Genomic DNA, 21,672 nt, shown 5'->3' with positions numbered 1-21,672 from the left:
CCACAGCAACATCAGTCTGATCATGGGGTAAAATTCCTTCTTGACTCCAGATATAGTGATTGATCTAACCCAAAGTGGAGGAGCAAGACTCTCTCCCCAGGAACTTCTGGGTTTAAGTTCCAGCAGGAGCATTGGCACACCCCAGTTAAAATTCCCAGCCTTGGGTTCCGCCAACACCCAGTGCCTCTGAGGAAGGCTTAAAAACACCCTGACACATGTAACAGAAAAGTATGTGTGGGGTGGGGGAGTGGAATTCCCTCTCAACCCTATGTGGCAACCAGCAAAAGCCAGAAGTATAGGAAATGCCCATAGTAGAAAATAGGCATAGCTACACTTGTATCATCTCCCACTAGTGGCTCTCCAACCTCTTCTTGAACACCTCCAACAATGGAGAGTCCACAGCTTCCCTAGGCAGTTTGTTTCATTGCCTCACTGTTCTAACAGTGTAAGACCCTGGAGATGATAGTACCTCTCTACTGGGCACTGGTTAGGCCTCAATTGATTTGTTGTCAAATCAGCATCCATTCATTCTTTTATGCTGGAACTGTCTCATCTGACCAGTGTAGACAGTGCTGAGTGGTCTGTTAGACACTGGAAGGGCTGCTAATTAAAGCAGACAGCCACATCCAGCAGGCAGATGGGGCAGTTAGACTCTTGGCAACCAGGCCAGGGGCTACCTGGTGGTAATTTGGCTAGTCTGCAGTCCTACCTCCTGACAGCTGGCATATAGATCTGTAGTAAGGCGTGATGGTTTTCAAAGGACTGGAGTTAAGCAATCTGTTGTGGGGTGGACATTATTTGAGGTTGTAGGGAGTGTCTGTAAGCCAGGATAGGCTTTTCCTTCAAGACTAGCTCAAGATAAGTTGTCATTTTCCAGGAGGCATTGGAGATCATTATAAAGCATCTAAGGATGTGGTGGCAAGCCTGCAGCACACATGCCGCACAAGTGGTACAGGCACACAAGCCCTAAATGCTAAATTAAAGGGAAGAGATGGTGATGTGAGTCAGGGCAACACTGAGGGAGGAGGCAGGGATAAGAGCAGCACTCAGGGAGAGGACAGGACTTATTCAGTTCAAGGGTTTAGCCCTGCAGGAGCTTTGCGGGTAGGTGCCACCAAAATCAGTGTTGCCACATCTCGATGGCAGTGGAATTTGGCAGCACCAGGCAACAGTGGTGGCTGATTTAGTAGAGTAACCCTGTCTAGCACTTTGGTTTATCTTGTGGTATGCTTGCCAAAAAGGTTGGCCACCACTAGCCTAAGGTATTAGAGCTGAGGGTTATAAGTGATACCCAAAGGGATTCTGTTGCTTATATCACAGAGTTGGTATTGTAGCAGGTTAAAAATGGGCTCTAAATCTAGTATTGTTGATTTAAGTGGCTATGGTTTTTCTTTGCCTTTTTGTCATTACTATTCTGCAGAAATGATAACTCCTGAGACCAGTTTCCAGCCACTGAGCTTCCATTTAATTTATCGCTGTCCCCTGTGGCCATTCTGTGGAATGTGTGTGGAAACTTTGACAGAGCTCTACTTTCAGACCTGGGCTTTTTTGGTGGGTTCTCCCACTGAACAGAGAATTTCTTGTTCATTATAATGTTGCATCTCTCCTTCCTCTGGATGTTTTATTGTTTAGTACAAAAGCATAGGCTTTCATGTTCTTTTCCTGTCTGGAAAAGGAGATATGAAAACAGGGTGACTTGTCTATTAACTGAGGGTAGAAGTGCAAACATTATTGAGTGACTTGGTTTTTGACTTCTACATTCTTTTAAAAGTTCTGGAGCAGTGACAAGAAGGGGGAGGCTCAGACATAGATCTGTCTCCTCACGTGAGGGCTTTTTAGACCTGGGTGTCTAATCATTATCTTCTGGTTTGCAGTGAATCTCCTAGATACAAGCACTGCTCAGAGTGAGCTGGGCTGGCTGCCAGATCCTGCAGAAACAGGGGTGAGTATGTATATATGAGATAATGTTGGGGTGATGTTGTAGTTGTAATGGTACAGGAAATATGCAAGGGGCAAGGAATTTGATGGGGAGAGACGATATCTTATTAGACTTTTTAACATAATTATATAGTTGGTCTAATAAAAGATACCATCAAAAATATCCTTGTCTCTATGTATATATTTGAACAAGAGGTGGTCCCTGAATATTTTCTGTTATGGAGAGAAATTGAGATTAATCCCAGGAAAGGACTCACAAGGCACATATTCTATATGAAGCCCTTTCTGTTGTTTCAGTCCTGGACTTTCCATGCAGCCTTGCCAATGCTTTTTGTCCTGTCTTCTAGGCCCACTACTGTTCTAGTGCTGCAGATCTCCCTACTAAGGACACAGAATAAAGTTTTACATTTTTAGGCTTGAATAGATACTGCTTATGCACAAGGAAAAAAGCTCATATGAGGAATATAGGAGGAGAAAGAATAAAACCATTCTCCTGTTTTACAACTTCTAACTTGTTGCAAGAAGAAGGGCAGCCACATTCATCTCAGCAAAAATACTTGTGGCAGAATTCCCTCTGTCTCTGTATTTATACTTGCATCAGCATGGAAGTAACTGGGATTCTGACCTCACTCCTTTTCAGAAAATTTAAATTGAAGAAATTTGATCTTCTAGTCTGTCTCTGATTATTAAATTAATAAAATTATGGAGAGGAGATGTATCACAAGTGGCTAGAGCAAAGAACTAGAACTTGAGAAACCTATTCCTGAGACTGCCATTGGACTAATAGATTACTATCACTTCACCTCTGTGTTTCTATGAACAGAGGAGTTTCATTCAAAACTGCTTCAGCTGTGTTATGCATTACAAGTGCTAAGGAAATTTCAGCTTTACAGGGGTCTAGATAATCATACAAAAGTAGAGCTGGAAGGGACCTTCAGGCAGGATCATCCCTATCCAAACCATCCTATATAAATCTATGGTCTAACCTATTAAATAAACTACACAGTCAATCCTGACACAACCACAAGGCATAACACCTTGATCTGCCACAGATAAAGCAGGGAGACAACAGTGGCCAATGTCCAGCAAGCGATCCAAGGAAGAGGGCCACACACATCACCATTACATCCCCCTGCCCCACTCCCACATCTGTACCAATCAGACCATAGGGTAAAATTCCTTCCTGATCCCATATATGGTCATCAGTCTGACCCTGAGCAGAGGGGCAAGACCCTCTAGCCAGGAACCTCTGGTTTAAGTGTCACACTTGTATAACAGAGATAATGCTACCCTGCTGTTTTTGTAAAGTGCTTTATGATCTACGGATACTATTACTTTTCTAGTTCTAAGCAGTAAACTCAGACCTGGGATCTAATTATTCATCTGAGTGTTTCAGATTGTGTTTAGGGATTTTTCTTCTTCTTCTTCTTCCTCTATGTATAATGTTCAAATGTGTAGCCTGTCTGAATTGGTGTCAGCAACCCGCAGTTCACAAGCCAGATCTGGCCAACAAGGAGCCTGGATCCAGCACCAGGCAGCTCAGAGAATGCAAAGAAACAGCACTGCTCCAACCATAGCATCAGAGGAGGGGTCCTCAGGGTCCTATTTTTTGCCGAGTTCAGTTTTTATTTGCTGCAGCAGAGGAGGAATCCCCAAGGTCCTAGCACCTACATCATTCTATTTAGTCCATTCTCAGCCTTTGCTGATGGGGGGAGGCGAGGGAAGGGCAGCCTGTGGCAGCAGCTGTGTTGTAAGCAATAGCCTTGGAATAACAAAAAAGGTTGCCAACCCTTGGTCTAAATGACTTATTTTTAGATCAAGGCAGAACTGACTTTTGAAAGATAACAGGTTACTTGTTTCCTCTGTAATAATCTGTATCTGATCTGAACAAAAATGGCAGGTGTTTTTAGCAGCTTACTAGTAATATAAAGGTGTGGTGTATAGAAAAGCCCCATGGGCCAAATGAGTAACATGGGGTTGGTCCGTTGGCTGGATGGGACTCACAGATTGGCCCCACATTCTGGATTTGGAGTGGGTGCTGCATGCAGTGCAGCCCTGCTCTAGCCACTCCAGAACTGTGCAGCCCAGCCTGAGAGCCAACACTTCCAGGGGGCTGTTCTCCATAGCCCTGAAGCCAGAGCTGCTGTGGGACTGTTCTACATGGCTCTGGCCCTGCAGCTGGAGCTACAACCCTGTGGGGTTGTATAGCATCCACTCTGAGACTGTGTTGCTTGGGGTGGCTGCTTCACCACTCCAAGGCACCAGTTGGAATAGACACCCCAGATAACATTCATGGCCATCCAGCATGCTCCACATGTTTCCTCTGGGTCACTCCAAGACCCACCAGCAGCAACAGAGGCCAGATGATATTGCTCCACAGACTGGATTTAGCCTGTGGGCTGTATGTTTGACACCCATATATTATATGTACTCTTGGGCATCTCTGGTTGACAGGAACATGATATTTTAATATGGATAGCATAAGGCTGTAAGAACCAGTTTTTTGGAACATATGTCTAAAGAGCCTGTCTCCATGCTGTAGCTGTAGCAGCAACTCTGGCTTCAGGGGTATGGTGAACTGATATGTGCAAAGTGTCCTCATGGGCTAGTAGTAGTGGCAGTTGCTGGCACAGTGCAGAGGCAACATCTGCTTGGGTGTCTTTGAACAAATCTTTGGACTCATCAGTTGTCCAATTAGAGAAAATAGTTGAAAAATAAAATTGATTATTAATATATATATACATGATTCACAAGATAAACCCAGAGATTTCAGATAGGAATCTATAATGTTAAAATATGCTGGAACCTGTTGTCTTTCTGAGTTCTTTGCAACAGAAGAATTACTCTCCTGTTTCTCTGTAATCAAAAAATCAAGCGAAAGCTAAGAGCTGCCAATTTTCAAGGGGTATCTTGAGTCTAAAAAAGTTGAAAATCACTGTGCTAAAAGTATATTTATTCTGTTGCCTAGCATTTTCTGAGAGCTGATTAATCTTTTTATGAGCATTGATTATTTCATACTCCTTCCCACTGGTCTGAACAGGTAAATTTTACTGATGATCCTGTATAGTATTCCCTCACTTTATGTGGGCTCTGTATGCACAAATTCACTCTTATGCAATGACCCTTTTTATACCAAAAATTATTTATATATAAAGTAAATTCATTCCTATGAGATCATTGTGGTGGAAGCCTGCAGTCAGCTGCTTTGTGCAGTTTATTGTAGAAGTGACACGCACCAAAATATAGTCTCCTGTGTGGATCTGTGCTTCTCGCTGATTGTCTGCGACATGTGTTTCTGTAGTTGCCATCCCTATTATGGTAACATTCACCACCACCCTGTGCTTGTGTGTGCTGTCTGCTGTTGGTGCGTACCAAAATTGTCTTGTAAAAGTGGTAGGAATGGGTCTAGGGGTGAGTATAGTTGAGGTCTTGGAACGTATCCCTATTTGCTGCATTGTAAAGTGTGTTTCCTTTATGTGAATTTGAGTTAGGTGCCATTTTCCAGGAACACATGTCCAGCATAAAGTGAGGGAAACCTGTATAAGACTTCTATAAGTAGAGAAAACACAGAGAAGTGAGCACTAAGGTGGTAGGTTGCCTTTATAAGCATTGCCAGTATGCCTGACCCTGAACAGGACACCCCATGAAAAACTTTTTGCTCTAAAAATTTGCTGCTTTTCATATTGTTTTTGGTAGTTTTTGTGTGATCAGCAGAGCTGTCCAACTGGTGCACTATTGGGGTTAGGTTGCAGTCTTCTGGCTCCTGCTTGGCTACTACTCCCTTTATCTCCTCAGCTGCAACAGCAGCCAGTGTCCAGGCTCCCTTGTTCTGTGTCCTCCATTTTCCATGCTCTGTACCTGCCCCAGCGGGTAGTATGGCATGGCATGTTCAGGGTGAGGCCAGGTCTCGTGTGGTATGTGGTGCACTGATAGCAGATGGGGCCCATGCAAAGGTGTGCTGCATTGCTGGTGTATACTGCAGCAGTTGGCAGGGGGCATGTCTGCTCAGGGTTTTTACTGCAGTGGAGGGAATACAGGCACACACTAAACCAGGGGTTCATAGATTTCATAGATTTCGTAGACGTTAGGGCTGGAAGGGACCTCAAAGATCATCAAGTCCAGTCCCTTGCCCCAGGGGCAGGAAGTCAGCTAGGGTCAAAGGATCCCAGGAAGATAAGCTTCCAAGCATTTCTTGAATGAGTCCGGAGTAGGTGCCTGCACCACTTCTGGAGGGAGTTTATTCCAGGTCTTGGGGACTCGGACAGTGAAGAAATTTTTTCTTATGTCCAGCCTAAAACAGACTTGGAGGAGTTTGTGACCATTTGTCCTTGTTTTTCCTTGGGGCGCTCTGGTGAACAGATGTTCTACCAGGTCCTGATGTACTTATAAACAGCCACCAGTTCCCCCTGAGCCTGCACTTTTCCAGGCTGAAGAGTCCCCTGGCTCTCAACCTCTCTTCATAAGGCCTATTCTCTTGTCCTCTGACCATGCACATGGCTCTCCTCTGAACTCTCTCTAAGGCCGAGTACAGCAGGAGGATGACATCCTGAGATTTACTTGAGAAGCATCTGTGGATGCAAGCCAGAGTTTGGTTTGCTTTACCAGTTGCGACATCGCATTGGTGGCTCATGTTCATTTTGTGGTTAATCATGACCCCCAAGTCTCTTTCAGCAGTGATGCTAGCAAGCGAAACACTGCTGAGCCTGTGAGTATGCTGCGGGTTTTTTTCCCCAAGGTGGAGTACCTTACATTTATCGGTATTGAACATCATCAGGTTTGTGTCCACCCACTTACTAAGTTTATCCAAGTCAGCCTGTCCTCAGGTGTGGATGCTATGCCCCAAAGTTTAGTGTCATCGGCGAATTTAGCCAGTGCGCTTCTGACACCAATGTCCACATCATTGTTAAAGATGTTAAAGAGAACCAGTCCAAGGACAGAGCCTTGAGGGACACCACTGGTCACGGGGCACCATTATGATTCACTACCATCGACCACTACTCTCTGGGTCTGACCTTGGAACCAATTTCCCAGCCATTGGACCATGGTGTAGCCAAGGTCACAATTGGCCAGTTTTTCCATGAGGCGGTCTTGGGACACAAAATCAAAGGCTTCTTTAAAGTCCAGGTATATGATGTCAATCTCTTCTCTCTTGTCCAGGTGATATGTCACCTGGTCATAGAAGAAAATGAGATTGGTCAGGCAAGACCTACCCATGACAAACCCATACTGGCTGTTCCTCAGGATGTTGCCCTCAGCCAGCTTATCCAGAAGGGTCTCCTTGATAAATTTCTCCAGAATCTTACCGGGGATTGAAGTCAAGCTGATTGGCCTATAATTCCCAAGATCTACTTTCCACCCTTTCTTGAAGGTGCATACCACATTGGCCTTCTTCCAGTCTTCAGGTACTTCACCTGAGCGCCACAAGCTAATGTGCAGCAGATTAGTCCAGTAGGCATTAAGTGTCACCTAAAAAGCGATAATCTGTGTTACTGCGCAGTAACACTGATTATGGTGCGTTATTACCTGCTATTACAGTGCTAAACTTAATGTGCCATAATTACGGTGCATTAATGAACATATGGACACACCCCCTGATCTATAACATACTATCCATATGGAATTTCATTATTCAAAATGCTGTATATAGTACTATTCCAGCTGCAGCAACATCATACAATTAAAATTAAAGCTGATAATAGTTCTTGTCACATTCAGTTAAGCACTTTAGATTTATGAATCCCAAATCCTAAAAATATAAGGTTTTTTTTCTTTTTTGCATTGAGTCAGTTGGGTTTTACCAGAGTAGACCAACATGAAACTTTTTTTTTTTTCCTACAACAGTTTACAGATCCTAGGCAAGTTTTCTAGCTGTAGAACCAGGATTATAGTCATGCTGCTGTGGTGCTGAAAGTACTTTCATCTATGTTTCTCAGCAGAATTTACTGGCCTGTATGCAATGCTGCACTAATGTTCAACAGCATTGCTTCCAGTTTTGCAGCTAACAAGCAGAGAATATCTACGCAGCATTGCCTTGTACCATATAACCATATCCTAAGGGCTTAATCCTATTTCACTTTTATGTACCTAAGTAGCACTTATGTAACTGCTTAACTAAAGTTTTTAGCACTTATGCTGAGTTTAGATTTCTATGTAGCTATGCTCGCCCTGAACTTCTTTACTGAGCACGCTTAGTCAGCTGTACTCTGGCCACATAGGTGCCTCCAGATATCGCAGGCAGGTGTTCCAGGGGCTTGAAGAACCTAATACAACATACCCTGAAAGTTCTCCCTTAAGCCCCCTGAGTGCCTGCGCACCGTTTCCCACTTACCAAGACACATCCCTCAGGATCTCCAGGGTTCAGCTCTGTAAGTGGCGGAACCTGGAGGTTCCCCTCTTATTGAAACATACCCCCAGGATCTCCATCCAGGATTGGGACCCTCAAACCCTGGTAGTGCCTGCCCAGTTTTCCCCACTTAGTGAGACATCAAGATCACACCTTGGTAAGTGGAGAAACTCCGGTGTCTCTGCTTAGAGACGTGTCCTGAAGATACTAGGGGCGCTTCTTAGTAAGCAGGGAAATCTGGACATGTTTTCCTAGGGCTTGAGGGATCCAGTCCTGTGCAGGGAGTCCTAGAGTGCACAGGACCAGGCTACTAACCCCAGGAGAATATAGTTTCATAGTTTCATAGTTTGTAGGGTCGGAAGGGACCTGAGCAGATCATCCAGTCCGACCCCCTGCCATGGCAGGAAAGAATACTGGGGTCAAATGACCCCAGCTTGATGTTCATCTATGATGTTCAGTATGTTGCCTGTTATCCCTCAGTGTCAATAGATGTTCAATATGTTGCCGGTTATCCCTCAGTGTCAATAGGCAGGACAATGGGTTGTGTGTCTTTTGCCCAATGAAGCAGATCAGCTTCAGTGCATCCTGGCACACCAGATCCACTTCATTTGGCAACATGTATTTCTAGCATTAGCTACAGGAGTTTTGAGCCTGCACCTCCTGTCGTAACCTCCTTGCCACAGATCATTTTCCAGAATAGTGACCATTTTTCCTCTTGGGCAGTTCTGACCCATGCCTCTAATGGCTTTTCTGAACTATGTACTTAATCTTTATCATAATTAATGGATAAACAGTGGTAAAATAATTCTGTCCACTGAGAACAAAACCCAGGGTCCCCTCCATTCCAGCAAAAGCCATGTTAGTGAGTCACCCTCTCTCTTACTTGCCTACAACCTGGTTGTTAGAACACTTTGCTGAGAAGCAAGATACATCAGGTTATGCCTCTAAGTAGCACTCTTATAGATTTCATAGACATTAGGGCTGGAAGAGACCTTGCAAGATCATTGAGTCCAGCCCCCCTGCCATAGGCAGGAAGTCTGGTGGGGTCAAATGATTCCAGCAAGATAAACATCCAAATGCCTTTTGAATGAGTCCAGAGTAGGTGCTTGCATCGCCTCTGGGGAAAGTCTGTTCCAGACCCTGGACACATGGACTGTAAAGAAGTTTTTTCTTATGTCCAGTCTAAATCGGCCTTCCAAGAGTTTGTGGCTGTTAGACCTTGTTATCCCTTGGAGAGCTCTGGTGAACAACTGTTCTCCCAGGTCCCTTATATACGTGTGGGTTGCCACCAAGTCCTGCCTGAGCCTTCTCTTCTCCAGGCTGAAGAGTCCCAAGTCCCTTAGCTTCTCCTCATAAGCCTTGCCCTCTTGGCCTTTGATCATACAGATGGCTCTCCTTTGGACTCTCTCAAGCTTATCCATGTCCCTCCTGAAGTGGCGGGACCCAAAACTGGACGCACTACTCCAGCTGTGGCCTCACTAAGTAAGGCCAAGTAAAGTAGAAAGATGTCATCCCTAGTTTTGCTTGAGATGCATCAGTGAATGCATGCCAGAGTTTGGTTTGCTTTGCTGGCCACAGCATTCCATTGGTGGCTCATGTTCATCTTGTGGTCAATCAAGACCCCCAAGTCTCTTTTGATCATGGTGCTGGTGAGCGTAGCATTGCCGAGCCTGTAAGTGTGCTGCTGCTTCTTCCTCCCAAGGTGGAGCACCCTGCACTTCTCTACATTGAAGGACATCAGGTTTTGGTCCGCCCACCTTGCGAGTGTGTCCAGGTTGGCCTGTATCCCCAGCCTACCCTCCAGTGTGACCGCCTTCCACCATAGTTTAGTGTCATCTGCAAACTTTGCCAGTCCACATCTGTCGCCCAAATCCAGATAATTAATGAAGAGGTTGAAGAGTACTGGCCTGAGTACTGAGCCCTGAGGGACACCACTGGTCACCTTGCGCCACACTGATTCACTCCCATCAACTAGTACTCTTTGGGTCCAACCCCGGAGCCAGTGCCCCAACCATTGGACTGTGAGATGGTTGAGGCCGCAGCTCACCAGCTTAACCATGAGGACCTCATGGGAGACTAAGTCAAAAGCTTTCTTGAAATCCAGATATATGGCATCAATCTTGTCTCCCTTGTCCAGGTAGTGCATCACCTGGTCATAGAAGGAGACGAGGTTGGTCAGGCAAGACCTTCCAGTAACAAAGCCATGCTGGCTGGCATTCAAAAGGTTGCCTTCCATTAGCCTGTTGTTGATGGATCCCTTGATGATTTTCTCCAAGATATTTCCAGGGATGGACATCAGACTGATTGGCCTGTAATTCCCTGGATCTTCCTTCCTTCTTATCTTGAAGATTGGGACCACATTGGCTCTTTTCCAGACTTCCAAAACCTCTCCCGTGCACCACGAATTTTCAAATATCTTCGCCATAGGGTGAGCTATGATGTCCGCCAGCTCCTTCAAAACTCTCGGCTGCATTCTGTCCAGGCCCGCAGACTTATGGATGTCTAGCTTCTCGAGGTGTTCCCTCACCTGATCCATGTCAATTGTGGGCCCATCTTCCACTCCCTAGGTGTTTTACATCCTGTTTGACAGTGTGACCCCCCTGGGTGGGTGGAAAACTGATGCCTTTTCTTGGGTATCAGATGTCAGCTGCCCTATTTGATCTCGCAGGGGTCCAGTGTTGCCTTTGTTCTTTCTCTGGCTTCCCACCTATATAAAGAGGGACTTTTTGTTGTCCTTGATTCCTGTGGCTAGCCTGAGTTTGGTTTCTGCCTTGGCTTTTCTGGACCACTCTCTACGTGTGCGGGCGAGTGCACCCATGGTAAGAGAGAGAACTCTTTCTGGAGGAGGGAGGGTCTACAACTTAGTTCTCTCATGTACTGGGCATTTGCCCTACCCACTTGGCTCTTAGGCTAAAAGATGAGGGGCCCCCTCTGTCTCTGCCACATTACTTCCAGCAGAAGTGCACATATTTTGGTAACCCTAGTCTTCCACAGATGGCAATAGTATCCAAACTCTGCACAAGTCCAAAAATTCTAATTTCACAGCTCTGTAAATACTATTTAGGTTTGAAAAGGTGAATGGGTTTTAACTTTAAGTGTGCAGTGAAGTGGAGTGCTTTCTGATAACTTAACTTGGAGGTGACAAGAACATGATGAAGGTTACATCAGAAAAGAAAGAGCTAGACCTTGGTAAAAAGACCAATCAGATTTCAACTATCATTTGAAAATCTAGAAGCACAGAATGATCCTTAGAAACACCCAAATTATAAAATGGTGAGCAGAGAGGTGGGAGTACCCCCTCATTTAAGAGAACTGTCATACATTTCAGCATAATGGAATAACTTCCCCCTGACTAGCAATATCAATCCTGGCTAGAGTCATTTTCATACAAAAACCGAACTTGGAGCAGGGGGTTGGATGGACTAGATGACCTCCTGAAGTCCCTTCCAGCCTAATTTTCTATGATTCTGATTCTATAAAAGTGAGAATGGACACCTGATTTTCCTGTCCATTGCAAAGAGATCAATAAAATGTGTGCAGCTTTCATGCTGTGCTAATATCTAGAGCTGGGGAGGGGGAAGGTTTAGTTTCACTATTATACATGTAAGTGGATTTACATGCCTAACTGCAATTCTATTCCATCCTGTTTAAGTCACTAAAAATCCAGTAACACACCATCTGTCATCTAACCCTTAAGACTGAGTCCCAGGACAGCAGTAAGAAGGAGAACCAACCAACTTTTATATTAAAATTTTTTCAGAGACTGAAATAGTGTCTGCAAATGGAATGACACTTAGGGAGGGTCCTAGGTCCACTAATGGGGGTTAACAAAATGCAGCCTGCAGGCCAGACCTGGCCTACAGAGTGTCTTTGTCCAGCCTGCAGCGAGTCCCTCGGTCCCACTTGGCCCAAACACCATCCAGCCTGTGGTGTGTCTCGTCACCCCCGGGGCATGCAGTGAGTCTGGGGAGACTCCACAACTGGACTGCCTTACTAGGCAGCTCAGGTGGTGGCAGCTCCTTCCAGCTGCAACTGCTGCCACTGGCCTCAGCTCCATGGTACTGGCACAGCCCCAACCCCTACCCACCCCACACCTGCTCTGCACCGCCTACTCATGCTGAGCAGCAGCAGCAGCCAGGCAGATCACCCTCCAGGCAGACCAGGCAATCTGACCCTAGACTTCACCCTGTCACCGAAGCCATATAACAGACTGTCAGGTCACACACTGCCTTGACACAGGAGCTGAGGTCCATGTCATCTGCCTGGATTTTAGGAAGGCATTCAACATAGTTTCACATCCTATTCTCATAGGGAAACTAACAGGCTGTGGAGTGGAGGCCTACACAGTCAGCTGGGTGGCTAACTGACTTAGGGACCACACCCAGAGAATGGTGGTGGATGGGTTGTTCTTGGCCTGGAAGGAGGTGGGCAGTGGGGTCCCACAGGGTTCGGTCCTTGGACCAGTGCTATTTAATATCTTCATCAGCGATTTGGACGAGGGTGTGGAGAGCAACCTCTCCAAGTTTGCAGATGATACCAAGTTATGGGGCAAAGTTAATACACCGGAGGGCAGGGAGCAGATACAGGCTTATCTGGACAGGTTAGATCAATAAGCGGAATGAAATAGGATGCAATTCAACAAAGATAAGCGTAAGGTACTCCACCTAGGAGGGGGGAATCCCCAGCACACCTACACATTAGGGAATGACCCCCTCAGCAGCTCAGAGGCTGAGAGATCTTGGAGTCATAGTGGACTCCAAGATGAACATGAGCCGGCAGTATAACAAGGTCATCAACAAAGCCAATCGCACCTTCTTGTGTATTAGCAGATGCATGACCAGCAGATCGAGGGAGGTGATGCTCCCCCCCTATACAGCAGTGATCAGGCCGCAGTTGGAGTACTGTGTCCAGTTTGGGGCACCGCACTTCAAGAGGGACACAGAGAATCTGGAGAGGGTTCAGAGGAGGGCCACTCACATGATTACTACAAGGAGAGGTTAAGAAATCTGGATCTCTTCAGCCTTTACAAAAGATGACTGAGGGGTGACCTTATAGCCACCTATAAGTTTATCAGGGGAGGACAGCAGGGAATTGGGGATGCATTGTTTATCAGAGCGTCCCAGGAAGTAACTAGAAATAATGGGTACAAACTAGTGGAGAGTAGATTTAGGTTAGACATTAGGAAGAAATTTTTTACAGTAAGTGTGGCCAGGGTCTGGCATTCCAGACCCTGGAGGCTTCCGAGAGAGGTGGTACTATCACTTAACTTGGAGGTCTTCAAGAGGAGGCTTGACAATCACCTGGCTGGGGTCGTCTGACCTCAGTCCTCTTTCCTGCTGTGGTCAGGGGGTCAGACACAATGATCCATTGGGTCCCTTCCGACTCTATAATCTATGAACACCTACAGCCAGCACAAAACCCCACAACCACACTGTCCCCCACACACAAATACACCCCCTATAAACACCATACCCCTCTCCATACACCCCACCATGGTGCATATACATGCCCCACACCCCACCACACAAATATCCAGCCTCCTAACCTCACCCCACACACAATATACAAGAGTAAGACTTTATTTTGAGCTCTTTTGCAATCACCTCTATATATACTATGACTACACAAATACATGTAAATAAAGACAAAAATATTTTCTGAAGTAAAGAAGGTTATAATAGATGTTTGATTTTTAGTATGTGATTTGTTTTTTTTCCAGTTCCAAGATACCAAACTCCTCTTTTCCAAAAGTAATATTTCCGGAGGCAAAGGGAGGGACTTACAGTGGCACAGGTCAGGGGTTGGGGCGGGACTTCCAGTCCCAAGATGGCAACCAGAGGCCAGGGCACCTGTCGGGGTGGGACTACCCTAGTGGCCCTCAACAGCTCAACAAAACTCTTTGAGTGACCCTCCAGCCTAAATAATTGCATAATAAGCATAATAAATGGAATAAAATCTAGCCCAAGGTCACTAAAGTTGAAGGTATCTATATATTTCAGAAGTCATTGGTGACATGTAGGGGGGCACATGCACCCCCTGAGCATGGCAGTGCACCCCCTATGAAAAGGCACCATCGACACTGCTGGCTCACTCTCACCCTTCCCGCTGCTGCCGACAGCACTGTAACTGCCAGTGGCAGCTCCGCACTTACCACCGCCATGTGCTTGCTACCAATTGTACTGCTGCTGCCTGCCAGAGCTCACTGTGCCCCCACAGCTGCTGGGGGCACGCAGCGTTTATGTCTGAAATTGTTTCACCGCTAGGTTGTAAAAAATGCAGAAGTTGGCAAGGTCATCAACATTTTAAGATTTCTCGATCAAGGGTGAAAGCAAGTTCATATTGGAATCATTTAGAGGTGCACCGATACATTGGTCCGATATCAGATTGGTACAGATATAAAGAAAACTGGCTATGTTGGATATCAGCCGATGGGGCCGATAATTTGGCCGATGAATGCCTGGGCTGTGCACACAGCCACAGCACGGCACTCAGGCAGTGAGGAGCAGAACCGGCAGCATAGAGAGCTGGTGAAAGGGGAGAGGTGAGGGAAGGGGTGTGGTGGGGCAGATCAACACCCTGCCCCCCCTGCAGTGAGGGTGGGGGTAAGGGCAGGGGCAGATGTTGCCTGGGCAGTGTGAATAGGGCTGGAGCCATGACTTTTGGGGGGGAGATGGCTCCCATCGCTGCTTGCACCCTGGGAGGGCATGGGGGGGTATGTCCCCCTGGATCTGCATGGGACAGGACAGGGCAGGGCGGGCTGCAGCCGGGTCTGCACAGGGCTCTTCTCAGCAGAGGCTGGGCTTGGAGCAGGTGCCGGCGGCACTGGAAGGATCCTGTATCCACTCTAAATTTTGCCTCTGCTCTGCTCCCAGAGCCACCACTGCCAGCTGCCTGGCGCAACCCTGGCTTTTCCTGGTATGTGGGTGGAGGCAGGGCATTGAGCCACAGTCTGGCAGTGGTGGCGGTGGGAGTGGAGCAGTGGCAAAATTTGGGGTGGATGCAGCATCCTCCCAGTGCTGCTGGCACCCGCTCTGAGCCCAGCCCCCACTGAGTAGAGCCCCACGCAGCTCCTGCTCCAGCCTGCCCTGTCCCATGCAGATCCAGGGGTACATGCCCCCCTCCCCTCCTGTGTCCTCCTGGGGTGCAAGCAATAGTGGGAACCACCTTTCTCTTTTCCATGAGCTATGGCTCCAGACCCTGCCCACCCCGCCTGGGCAGCTTCTGTCCCTTCCCCCTCCGTCACCGTGGGGAGCATTGATCTGTCCCCCCACCACTCTCCTTCCCTCTCCGCTCCCCTTCCACCACAATGGACTTACTAGCTGGAGGCAGCTGTATCAGAAATCAGATTGGTATTGACCGATATGCCTTCTTAAATATTGGCCATCAGTATCGACCCCAAAAATCTCTATCAGTGCACCCCTAGAATAATTATTTTGACATACCAAGGTTCCATTTTTGTCTTCTTGCCTAGCTTTGCCTTTAAGCAAATCTTCATCAAATCTACCTTAACGAAGTAGCCCATCATTTCACAGCCTATACCAGGAGTGGACAAACTTCATACCCTTCTAGCTGCAAACCAAATTCTTGACATGGCCAAGAGCCACAGAATACAATACTATAGAAATATATGTGCCTGAGTCAGCGATCTGCACATAGTGGCTCTGCTCAAATATTAATTTATTGTTAAAGAACTTTCTTTAGGAACTGCATAGTTCTATGGGCAGAGGCTAATCCAAGTCCAATCTAAATGCATGAAAGTGCCATAGGACAGGGGTTCCCAACCTTTTTATGCTGCGGACTGGCATCAGAGGATAAGGTGATTTTTTCCCCCTCTGAAGCAGGTCTCTGTTCACACTTACCAAAGGGCTCATATATATTAAAACTAGGACTGAATTCTGTTCTGAATAGGAAGGAGATGGAGCTTGTGAACAAACAGGCATGCTGCAACAGGTTCTACCAACTTCAATCTCTAATCTGATAATGTTCAACATTGGATAGAGAGAGTTGCACATAATGAAAGCTGAATCACAATGGCTGTGTCCTCATTTGACAGGAAGGTGAATCTTAGGAATCATAGGAAAGTAGGGCTGAAAGGCATCTGGCAAGGCCATCTAGCCTTGCCCCCTGCTCAAGGCAGGATCATCCTTGATTAAACCATCCCAGTCGAGCGTCTGTCTAACTTGCTCTTAAAAACTTCCAAGAATGGAAATACCACAATTTCTCTAAGTAGCATGTTCTAATATTTGACCACCCTCATAGTCATAAAGATTCTCATAATCTCTAACCTAAGTTTCCCCAACTGCAGCCTGAAACCATTGCTACTACTCCTATAGCCTACAGCTACAGAAAAAAAGTCCATTCAGCTTATGATCTACTGTAATTCCCATGTCCTTCTCTGAAGTACTGCAGTCTAGCCAGTCATTCCCCAATCAGCATGCAATTATTCTATCCCCAAGTGTAAAACTTTGCACTTGTCCTTGTTAAATCTCATCTAAGTGATTAAGGAACACTTCTCCAGTCTGTTCTGGTCATTCTAGATCCTAGCCCTATCCTCCAGGGCTAGGGACATTCAAAAAGCTGAAGCCTGAATTGATTCAACCTTTGCAAGTTACTCTAATCTGCCTAGGTTGAATTGGTTTGTAACAGTACAGACATCCTGTCTGAACTGAGGCAATGCAGCCATGTGCCTGCAGTTGCTCAGGCCAGGTGTCAGGGAGCGCTAGAGCATGCTTGTGGCTGTAGGAGAGCTATGTGGGGCATGAGGAGTGGCCAGTCTGGGCTGAACAGGCCAGAGAGTGGTTTAATTCCCCCCTCCCTGTCCCACCAGCAGGGACCCCAAGCTGGGTCTGCTGTGTGCTCCCCCTTTGCTGCTGTAGCGGGGGGGCACCATGGCCCCTGAGGCAAAGTGGGCGGGGGGGTTCTTCCCTCTACCCCCACTGCTCCCATGAACCTCAGCCGGGTCTGCCCACCCTAATCACTGCCACTGAGCAGTGGAATAACCCCCCTTCTATCCCCTCCACCAGACACCAGAGGGAGGGGGAATAACCTCCATCCCTGCTCCTCCTCAGGAGGCCCTGCCAGTAAGCTTCTGGCCATGCCCCTGTCTGGCTGCTGCAGCTCGAGTGGGCAGTGCCCTTGATGGGGGCAGCAGCCCCTGTCATAGTGCTGGGGAGTGCGATCCCCTTCCTGGCAGGGGGCCCCACTGCAAGGTGGGCAGAGCTGTGGCAGATTGTGCATAGCAGCACCGGGGCCTGGAGGGGGCCAGAGCCTTCTAAGCCCTCTCCAGCACCATGATCCATAGCAGCTTTCCTCACCCTGCAGCATGGCTCCCCTTGCAAGGAAGGGGCTCACACCCCACAACACTATGACAGGGGCTGCTGCCCCCATCAAGGGCCCTCCCCCCTCCCACTGCAGCAGCTGGACAGGGGTGCACCCAAATGTCACTGAGCATGGCCCCTTGGCAGGGGATGGGCAGGTACAGAATTTATTCCCCCTCCCTCCAGCATCCAGTGGAAGGGACAGGAGGGGGCTTATTCCACTGCTGTGTAGTGGTAGGGGTCGGGGTGGGAAGATCTGCCTGCGGCCTCCTGGGAGTCGGGGGGAATTAAACTCCCTTCTAGCCAGACCCCCGCCCCTGCCTGTCCCTGCTCCAGCTGGGGAGGAGAGGGGTGGGGCCAGCTTTGCTGGACTGGAGCAGAAAACCCAGCCCAGAGAGCATGCTGGGATGCTGGGGGACTCTGGTTTAAGTTAAACCAGGAAGGGGTCTGGGACAGATATTTCATAAACCAGTTTGAGCCAAATCAGTTAATACATTCAACCAGGTTTATCTCCAACCAGTTTTGGCCATTTTGAAATTGGTTTATGTGCACTGAATGTCTATTCTGTTACAGGTTTAAACCAGTTTCTGATCACTTAAACCAGTTTATGTGTAATGTCTGTCCCTAGCCCAGAGGATCTGCAACTCCACCCTGCTTAATGTCATCCACAAATTTGCTAAGCATGCACTCAATCCCATCATCCAAATCATTAAGAAGGATATTAAAAAATACTGGACTCAGTGACAGAACATAATGAGGTGGGTTTGCACAAAGTGGTTGATGCCTTATTATATTCCATAGCACCATAGGGGATAACTCAGTGCTCAAGTCTCCCAGGTATTGATGTAAAAATTGCACTTGTTCATATTGGCCTTCAGGATGTCCTTGACTCTCTTCTTTGGCCAGCTTTAGAGTAGTGACCACTGGCAAGCTGGGAGTATAGGACCTATTTTTGGAGCCATTTGTCTGGTATCCTTATAACTGCTTTGCAAGGAAGGTGGAATTTGGAAGCTTGTGACCTATTCAACATCTTTATCAGCAACTTGGAGGTGGGCATGGAAAGCATGCTGTCTAAATACATTGATGACACAAAGATGTGGAGAGAAGTTGGCACACTGGAGGGGAGGGACAGAATCCAACTAAATCTAGACAGGTTACAGAGGTGGCGGATGAGAATAGGATGGAATTCAATGCAGACAAATGCAAGGTGCTGCATCTAGGGAGAAGGAACCTGCAACCTATCTATAGGCTGGGAAACACTGTTCTCAACAACACAGTGGCTGAAAGGGATCTTGGAGTCATTGTTGACTCCAGGATGGACATGAGCCGCCAATGCAAGGAAGCGGCCAGTAAGGCTAATCACACCTTGTTGTGCATCTACAGATGCATCACAAGCAGGTCCAGGGAGGTGATCCTTCTTCTCTATGTGGCACTGGTCACACCGCAGTTGGAGTATTGCATCCAGTTCTGGGTACCGCACTTCAAGAGGGCTGTAGCTAACCTAGAGAGAGTCCAGAGGAGGGCCACTCGCATGGTCATGGGGCAGCAGGCCAGGCCCTATGAAGATAGATTAAAGGGGCTGAATCTATTCAGCCTCTACAAAACAAGACTGGGAAGGGATCTGGTAACTGTCTATAAACTCACCAGGGGGGACCAGCGGAAAATAGGTGAGGCTCTGTTCCCCCCAGGCACCACCTGGGATAACAAGGAATAACAGCCACAAATTGATTGAGAGCAGGTTCAGGCTTGATATCAGGAGGCATTACTTTACAGTTAGGGCTGCCAGGCTCTGGAATGGGATCCCAAGGGAGGTGGTGCGCTCCTCTACCTCGGGGGTCTTCAAGAGGAGGTTGGATAGATATCTGGCTGAGGTATTATGATCCTAGCACTTGTTCCTGCCCAGGGCAGGGGGTCGGACTTGATGATCTGTTCAGGTCCCTTCCAACCCTAGAAACTATGAAACTGTGACCTCTGGCAGCAAGCAGAAATCTTCATATTTACCTGCAACAGTTCATCTGGAGAATAGATATGGATAGCAACAGAGTGAGGAGCATGTTTCATTGGTGGGGGAGAACAGGCCAGGCGTCCCCAAGGTGGGAAGGATTGAGACTACCGCCACTAAGAAAAAGAGATGGGTGTTGGAGACTCGCTTCTGCAGCAGGAAAGGAATCCATCTACTGACCTGACCTGTTGTCTCGGGAAGGCTGCTGCTTGCCCAGAGCCCAGATCCAAGATGTCACTGAGGGATTACCAATATGCTGAACAATGAAGAATTCTCTTTCTTTTATTATTGTTTCTACCAGTTTTCCAAGAACAGAAGTTAGGCCAGCCTGTAGTTTCTAGGGTCCCTCACCACCCCCCCCCTCCAAACCTTTTTTATATTTGGAAGTCATTTTGGCAACCCTCCAGGCTTCTGGTACCAAGGTCGGTTTTATTGATGGGCTGCATGATACAATTAGGAGTTCAGCAATTCCTGATCTGAGCTCCTTCAGGACCCTAGGGTAAATGCCATCAGGTTGTGGTGATTTGTACTGGACAACCCAATTCAAGGACTGAAGTCATCTTGTTGGAGGCAGCAGCAAGCTGTTTTAGCTCTTCTTAAATTGGTTCAGCAACTGAAAAAGTTAATGAGTCTAGAACAACAGCTGATGGAATCGTAAGACCTCATCCTGGTGATAGTGATGTCTTCTGCAACATCCTTATGCATCATCTGGAACTTGACTTTAGTTCTAGTCAATGAGCATCTTTACATGTGCTCCAGGGTGTGGGACATTTGAATTAGAGCGGTTCTTGGGAGCCGCTGTAATTAAAACATCTGCAGCATCTCATGTATTCAGTGTCCCACACTTCAAAATGGCAGTGGAGGTGCTTTCACTAAATCTCTGGTTTATGAATGGAATGTGGTATGGATGTTTCTGTAGTGATTTGTTTATCTGAACTTGTAGTTAGCACATATTCAAACATCACAATTTGACTTCATGATAAGTACAGCGGGAGTGGACCACGACAGATTTACTACCACTTCTAGGTCTCCAAGACGATCCATCTGTGCATCAGCCTTGGAACTGAGGGCGAATGCAACACAATTAAACTTCATTTGAATCAGAACCATGGTTGCATCCAGCACAAGTGAAACTGGTGGGCCTTAGTACACACCTAACCCTTTTTTAAAAGCTTCGCTGACTTCTGTTAGGACAGTTTGAATAGTGTCTGTTGCAATGGTGAGCATTCCTGGTCACTTGATGGCCAATGGGTCAAACCGTTCTCCATTTAGCAAATTTGCTTGCTGTCCTTGCCAATTAAGAGGTGGAAGACCTCTCAATCCTTCTTATAGTAGACACTGTTATATTTTCCCTTCAAGTCAGCTGTTTGTGTATTGTAATTGATAAATTTTGCTTTGCACAGAACAACTGGAGGAAGATTTCTAGGTCATAGTCATTTGTACATCTCTTCAGAAATTAAGGGAAACTGAGATCCTGACTCAACCTTCATGGAACATAGAATACCTGTTGTGTAGGTTGTTTTCTTCTGTAAGGGGGGTGTTTCTACAAGGTTGACAAGCCTGGTAGCTTAGGCATCTGTGAGCATTCCACAGACTGAAATTCCGTGAGGATTGGCAGCAGCAGTATTTGTGGCAGCCAGAGGAACACTCTGCTTATTTGACATCTTTCCAAATGGCTTGAACTTTTGATGAGACACATATTCAGTTTAACCCTTGTGCTTGCAAGGATGGCATTTGGCATCGGGGAGACAGTATGTCAGGGATGAATTATGACATGCTGGGGCCCTAAGCTATGTCAAGTTTAAGAGGTCCCATAGCATTACCAAAAAAAGTGTATTATTCTAACAGAAAGGACACTGAAAATAGAAATAGTAAAGCTTTATATTTGCATATATAAATAGGCAAAGGTGCAACCAAAAGCTAATGATCTAACTAAAACATATATCTTGCAATAAGCCTATTTGACTTATGAAATACTTTCAAGTTCAAATACTTTGATTTCTTAATTAGCATATATGAAAACAATCTACAGCAACACAAGAGCAATTAAACAGATCAGCGCACACAATCTC

The 21,672-nt window shown here is 46.7% G+C and overlaps 1 protein-coding gene across 3 annotated transcripts in view; it reads left to right on the top strand.

The window, feature by feature from the left end:
- Positions 1 to 21,672, top strand: part of EPHA1 (EPH receptor A1) — a 61,990-nt gene that overhangs the window by 4,526 nt on the left and 35,792 nt on the right. For all 3 annotated transcript variants that reach the window (XM_090044130.1, XM_090044129.1, XM_090044131.1), the window contains exon 2: positions 1,875 to 1,942. In XM_090044130.1, the coding sequence (XP_089900256.1) occupies positions 1,875 to 1,942 (68 nt within the window). The remainder of the gene's footprint in view (positions 1 to 1,874; positions 1,943 to 21,672) is intronic.

This window comes from Crocodylus siamensis, chromosome 4, assembly GCF_052110815.1.
Source record: "Crocodylus siamensis isolate JL-2025a chromosome 4, ASM5211081v1, whole genome shotgun sequence".
Lineage (NCBI taxonomy): Eukaryota > Metazoa > Chordata > Crocodylia > Crocodylidae > Crocodylus > Crocodylus siamensis.
This window is presented reverse-complemented; position numbering and strand designations above follow the sequence as displayed.